Raw genomic sequence first — 7,146 nt, 5'->3', positions numbered from 1 at the left:
AGCAATACTGTTAATATGCATTGCATTACTAAATGAGTGGTACGACAAGTGTCTACACCTAGATTATTTATGGAAAGAGTTCGACTTATTGTCATTATCATTTATACAAAAATGTTTTATGCAGAAATACCCTCAATCATATAACTTCTGTAAACGGATACAATTTCATCTTTATCAGGCGAATTCATACTTAATTTAAATATTGTGCAAATGGACTGCAATTATTATATTACAAACAATATTGTTACATTGTTTTATCAAATCATTCTAGAGGCTTTAACTGTCAAAATCCATAAAAAAAGTATTTTTTCAAAATTAAAAAAGCTGTAGCCTTGTTTAATATCGGCCGGCCCATATTTTGTCTAACAATTGCTCACATCAGTTTGAAAACTGTTCTGTCCATTCGTGCAAATAAAATGACAATATGCATTAGCATGTGCCAGGAAAACAGACTGATTTCGTCATAAGACAACAAACGCTGTTGCTCAATTACACCAAATGCGCGGAAAATCACATTATAGTGAAATTCAAGAATAGGTTATATAATGTGTGTGTGTGTGTGTGTGTGTGTGTGTGTGTGTGTGTGTGTGTGTGTGTATATATATATATATATATATATATATATATATATATATATATATATATATATATATATATATATATATATATATAATGTATGTATATTTCCTGTTAAATTCAAATACTGGCTACTGGCTTTTTAAAAATAAATTTCAAGCTGCATATAAGCCATCTGTAGTATTTATCCCCACTGACTCGTGAGAAAGCTCAAAATCACTGCAAGAAAGGAAAAAACCCACATTTCAAAAACCACAAGCGTTTTAAAAAATGGAAAATGCATACAAGTAAACAACGGGATTGCATGCATGATCTATGGTCTAGGGAAGCTTTGGAGGTCCGCGGGATCACAAAAAACAACAGCAAAAAAAAGAATTCACAACAGATAAAGTTTATGATGAAGCATATAGTAAAGCAATTGGCATTTACGTTTGTTAAATTATCTATCTATCCATCTGTCTATCTGTCTATCTACCTATCTATTTAGCTATCGATCTATTTAGATCTTCAGCTATCTTTGTCTACATATAATTCTAGAGCAGTGTCTTTCAGTCTGTTTTCCTGCCTACAGGTCCGGTCGGCCATAATAATAATAATAATAATAATAATAATAATAATAATAATAATAATAATAATAATAATAATAATAGCACATGGACTGCAACATGCTAATATAATTATATACAAAGGGTATTCAAAATTTGTGCATACACTAAAACAAAATCGTGAGTCCTGCGCCATCTCTGTTTCGTTCATCAATTGTACGTTTTGTGTAAATCTCTGTGCATTTAACAGATGAACTGGAGGAACCTGTTGACGCCCGCTTGCTTTATTTCGGGTTTCTCTGTGTAATTAATGTGGAGCTCCGGAGAAAGGAGTCGGGCTCAAGGCAGTAAGCTAACACTTGGGCTCTGTGTGTGGTATCAGCGCTTAATGGAAAAAGCCTGCTTCCACTCATGTCAAAGCCAGTTACCAAGAGCAACCTATATACACATAAGCTCAGCCAACATCTCCTTTAACAGTTTTAGCTTTTATACTATTTGTTTTCGGCAAAGCTATTTGATTGCGTATTGATTGAAGTCCCATATACTATAAATTGCGTTTTTGTTCGCAATAATTCCTATTCATATTCAGAACGGTACTGAACAACATCAAAATAAATAAATAAATAAATATCACATGCAAAATTAATTGTGTTACATTATTGTGATAACCAAAAACATATATAAATGGGAAATACATTTAATCTAACTGTGTTTTTTTTCTCTTAGAGTTCCTAGAAATTTACACAGTTTGCCCTAGAGCATGCAGTCAGTAACATTTGAGAACTTTACCTTCGGCGTTTGGCGTGTGACTGTGTTGATTGGAACGTCTGAAGGAGGTTTGATAAATTGGGTAATTGCGTGTATTAGAGATGTCAAACAAAGAGGGGTCTGGTGCAGCAGCACCTCCTCCTAGATGACGAGTGGACAGAGGCCAGATATGGGAGGGATGTGGTCTCTGGTTGCTGCTGATTTCTCGGAGGCATATGGGGGGTCTAAAGGAAAGAAAGATTTACGAATTGATAGGTGGTCGAGTTTTGTTTGGCTGAGCAGCCTCTACGCGTTTCCTCTTCTTAAAGGATTAAGACGTGTGATGTCCACCAGGTGCTGTCTCAGAGATATTGAACTGCTATTGGAGTAAAAACGAAATACTAACCACACAGAAAAACATCTTACTGCAGAACTATACGGGTAAACATCGTGAGCCGCAAATATATTGCATTGGAGAGGAAGCTAGCGCGCGGCTATTTCCTTTTTGAGAACTCATCGCTCCTGGTTTAAATTGTGATAATTGCAAGTCGGGTTGAACAGCGGATGCTTTATTTTCTTTTTCCTTCTAGTGGAATAAATGTCCCGTGTTCAAGGGTTGATCAAAAAGCGTTTCGTCAATAGGGACCATTATTAATTTTTTTTTTTTTTTTTTTTTTTTTTTTTTTTTTTTTTTTTTTTTTGCCCTGCTAGGTATTTTTGCTAGCTAGGAAATGACAACCGAAACTTCCCGGCTGCAACTGGATTCACCAGCGCCTTTAAGATCGAGCCCGATTTCTGAAGTTCTTCATTCAGCACTGATGAACCAACAGTCCTCGGCAGTGGAGAGCGCAGCCTCCTCCAAAGGCAAAAAGGCGAATTCGGGGCTCAGACGCCCTGAAAAACCGCCGTATTCCTACATTGCCCTCATTGTGATGGCAATTCAGAGCTCACCAACAAAAAGGTTAACCCTCAGCGAGATCTACCAGTTTCTTCAGGTAAGATTTTCATTCTTCAGAGGTGCTTACCAGGGATGGAAGAATTCGGTTCGCCACAATCTGTCCTTGAACGAGTGCTTTATAAAACTACCAAAGGGGCTAGGCAGACCGGGTAAAGGACACTACTGGACCATTGACCCAGCCAGTGAATTTATGTTCGAGGAGGGATCATTCCGCCGCAGACCAAGAGGTTTCAGAAGAAAATGCCAGGCTTTAAAACCAATGTATCGGATGATGAACGGCCTTGGTTTTGGCACTTCATTATTACCCCAAAGCTTTGATTTCCAAGCTCCTTCTGCGTCATTGGCATGCCATACGAACAGCTACAACTTGGACATGATGAGCAATTCTATGGCAGGAGGCTATGATGGACTCGGCGGTGGCCACCATGTCCCTCATATGTCTCCCAGCCCCGGTTCTACTTACATGGCCAGTTGCCCAGTAACTTCTAATGGAGACTATGGCCCTGATAACAGCAGTAGTCCAGTACCTTCTTCCCCTGCAATGGCTAGTGCATTGGAATGCCATTCTCCATATGCAAGTACTTCTGCACACTGGGCATCTTCAGGAGGGTCTGCTTATATCAAACAGCAGACACTGGCAACTAGTAACCCTTCTTCATCCACTTTACATTCTAACATGTCTTCCTACACCCTGGAACAGAGTTACTTGCATCAAAATGCCAGAGAAACGGCAGATATTTCAGGTAAGGGTCAGTGTTTGCCTTTTCCACATATAATTAAAATAATGTAATTGTTTTCCCTTTACTTATAAATCATTTGTTACATTTCGTATTTAAAAAAAAAAAAAAGATAATTGATTAATTAGTTGAAATAGCATTTACGTTATTTACAAAAAATAGTTTATAGGTAAAACTATAAGCTAAAAAATTAAGTAGATGGCTCATCTAAGCTTTATGTCATTATGGTACTACACACAAACACACACAATTGATGACGATTTTTATATAATATATATATATATTTATTATATATATATATATATATTATATAATATATATATATAGAGAGAGAGAGAGAGAGAGAGAGAGAGAGAGAGAGAGAGAGAGAGAGAGAGAGAGAGAGAGAGAGAGAGAGAGAGAGAGAGAGAATACTTTGGTAAATTCCACTATGTGCTCCGTGCTATTAGAAAGCTTATAATTTTAGCAAAAGAGTCAAACCACACATTTAAAAAAAAAAAAAAAAAAAAAAAAAAAAAAAAACATCTTTATATATAGGCATAGCTATTTTGAGAATTGTTTTCATGAGGGTAATAAAGGAATTCTACATATATTACATTGCAAATCTCTAAAATATAACCTTTTAAATTATGAATAAACTACAAATGTATGCTTATTGAAGACGAATACAAAAATAATACATACATAATATATTAATATATGTCTAGAAATCAGAATTGTCCAAACATCCCTTTATTAAAACATGGGTCGCAGAGGGTATCTAAACAAAGACTGACTAGGCTGGATCACACTGAAGATGATTTTAGGCTGCTTAAACCTACAGGCGAGCTGGGCCCTATTACATTTTATGGGAATTTCAACAGCTTACATTACAAGCATCTACTGTATCTGTACGCAGTGATTCTGCTGCTGAATGACTGTCAGTCAATCAATATCACCACTGTCCTGTTTTCTTAAACTCCGGAGAGTCAATACAGACAGTATCAACATGTACATCTTCTTGCAAATGTTTTTACCGAATATTGGTATGAAATAAAATGGACACCAAGTATGTATTGTTTCACTGCTAAGTGAATTTTGTTTATGTAATTACCGGTATTTTTGTATTATTTGTAGTGTGAATAAAGTACAATTTGTACTGCTGGGGGTACATTACCCAACCAACACATTGTAGGGGTATAATAAATATTAAATTAGATTTCACGGAAATTACCATCCGATGAAGTTTATTACTGTTTGATAGATTCCCTGCCGTCAACATATATTTTTATTTACAGTGGTAGTTCAGTAATGTATGACGCTATTACATTCCGTGCAACGTGGTAGTTTTAAAAAAAGGGCTATTTTATTGTATTGTCATCATGGACTTTAACACTGTAAAATCAAATGCTTAAGAACTTTACATAAAACCTGTAGCAACATATTTTAAACACATTTTAGCGTTTAGTTATTTCAATAGCGTTTTAAACAACTTTAGTTTCAAAGTTTTGAATAAGATTCATATTTACCAGTGTATAGATTTTATAAATAATACAAATAATAATAAAACACACAACACAATCTGTATTTATATATATATATATATATATATATATATATATATATATATATATATAGTGCCCGGCAATTGTCAACCTAGCAGACATCAAACGTGGTCCCTACAAATAATGCCAAGGGATATTTATGTTTCGTTTTAAGACTCTCTAACATACAAGACAAAATTCATAATTATTTATGTTACTGTTTACACGTAGCAATAAATAGGATGAAAATGTGTTTACCACATGAACATTTATATTGAATTGGTTATCCGATTAAGTTAAATATTGCGTTATTATTATTATTATTATTATTATTATTATTATTATTATTATTATTATTATTATTATTATTACGTCTTAGTAATGTGTTATACGGTTTTATTTATTGTAGTCCAATGCATTGCATTCTCTATTATGTTAACCCATATGTCGTTTTCTACTTTTTCAGTGGGAATACCTCGGTACCAAACCCATTCGACGCCAGTTTGTGAAAGGAAAGATTTTGTTTTGAATTTCAACGGGATCTCTTCATTCCACCCATCAGCCACTAGCTCTTATTATCACCATCACCACCACCACCACCATCACCAGAGCGTATGCCAAGACATAAAGCCCTGCGTGAGGTGAATGCGCGAGCTCACCGTCGCAGACAGTTGTTCCCTTGACTGCCTCAGCAGGATACGAAAAAAAGAGATATCTGTGCCGAAGACAAACTGATGAATAAAGACTAATAAAACATCATTAAAACTGACACTTTTATTAGAGAGCGAACAACCACTTTTTTCTATCAATATTCCAAGGCGAATGAACGTTTTATTAGTATCGTCTTTTCAAAACCCCGAAAACTTCCTTTGACTGTTTTTGCAACTGAGCTATTGGACTACAATAGACAATGTGGATATCTATTGCAGCTAAGTTCTTGTCTGTAATCCTTATTATATTAATAGGATTTAAAATTGATATACACATCAACACCATAGTCTACCTTTTTTTTTATTATAATTTGTATTTGTAATAGTTCACATTAACCCTTTCAAGTAATACAGTATTAAGTAGATGTTATGTTGAAGTTAAAGAGCAAGAATCGCTAACCTTGTTAACCCTCTACAAACCACAGCAGTCAATACAATGTTAGCTAGCCATCGATATGTTCTTTTCTAACTATACTGTATATAGGCTTACTCGTTTTTGAGGTATATAGAATTTTTACTTCCAGTTACATTTTTTTGAAGGAAATTTTGTGGATGAATAAGGGAAGGCACAAGGGATACATTTAGGCTCACATACTTGTATTTTTGTTTTAATCATTAAACATTAACATATTTGCACTTATTGTATACTAGCTAAGTTTGCCACCATATTCTGATGTAAAGTCTTTCAATAAATATATATGTTTCAATTGTATATGCAGAATTAAGCTATGTAGATTTGCCTTAAGAATATGTTAATTTTAATTAATGTACATTCTAGCGTGTTTTTTGAAACCACCGGCAAAATGAAAGAAAGCTAACCTTATCCATACAGGCCAATATTAAACGAACAAAAAGAAAAGAAATGAAATACATTAATTTTCTTGCCTGAAGGTCGGCGTTTATACTGTAAGAACAGTAACCCCAAATATTACTCATTAAAGCTGCTGTACATGACAAGTTATTTGAATTTTAAGCTACCAAAGAGCGCACAGTAATGTCTGTTAGAAAAGTGTGTTCGGTTTATACCATATCTGTGTTGTTTAATGAAAGGAAACCCACTTTGGTTTAATTAATTTAACAGTGCTTTTTTTTTTTGCTTTTTTTTTTTTTTTTTTTTTTTTTTTAAAAAGCATTTTTTTTTTAAAAAGAATGCTATGATAAACCTACACCAAACAAATACATATTCCTAGTCAAACAAGTTACTGTTAATGTTACCAAAATACAATAAAAAAAAAACCAAACAAAAAATAAAACAAAATAAAAACACGTGGGCTTGGACTACTTCAAATGTCAAGTGATTTTTTTTTTTTTTTTTTTTTTTGTCACTGCCGATTTTAAAACAGAAACTAC

At 34.1% G+C, this 7,146-nt stretch overlaps 1 protein-coding gene across 1 annotated transcript; it reads left to right on the top strand.

Moving 5' to 3' along the window:
* The first annotated feature begins 2,558 nt into the window (after positions 1 to 2,558).
* LOC121314587 (forkhead box protein F2-like) lies at positions 2,559 to 6,898 on the top strand. Its single transcript, XM_041248007.1, has 2 exons — positions 2,559 to 3,569; positions 5,553 to 6,898. Exons 1-2 carry the CDS (start codon positions 2,600 to 2,602, stop codon positions 5,729 to 5,731), a joined length of 1,149 nt encoding a protein of 382 aa, XP_041103941.1. The 5' UTR covers positions 2,559 to 2,599; the 3' UTR covers positions 5,732 to 6,898.
* The last annotated feature ends 248 nt before the right edge of the window (positions 6,899 to 7,146 follow it).

This window comes from Polyodon spathula, chromosome 4 (genome assembly GCF_017654505.1).
Source record: "Polyodon spathula isolate WHYD16114869_AA chromosome 4, ASM1765450v1, whole genome shotgun sequence".
In the NCBI taxonomy this organism is placed as follows: Eukaryota; Metazoa; Chordata; class Actinopteri; order Acipenseriformes; family Polyodontidae; genus Polyodon; species Polyodon spathula.
This window is presented reverse-complemented; position numbering and strand designations above follow the sequence as displayed.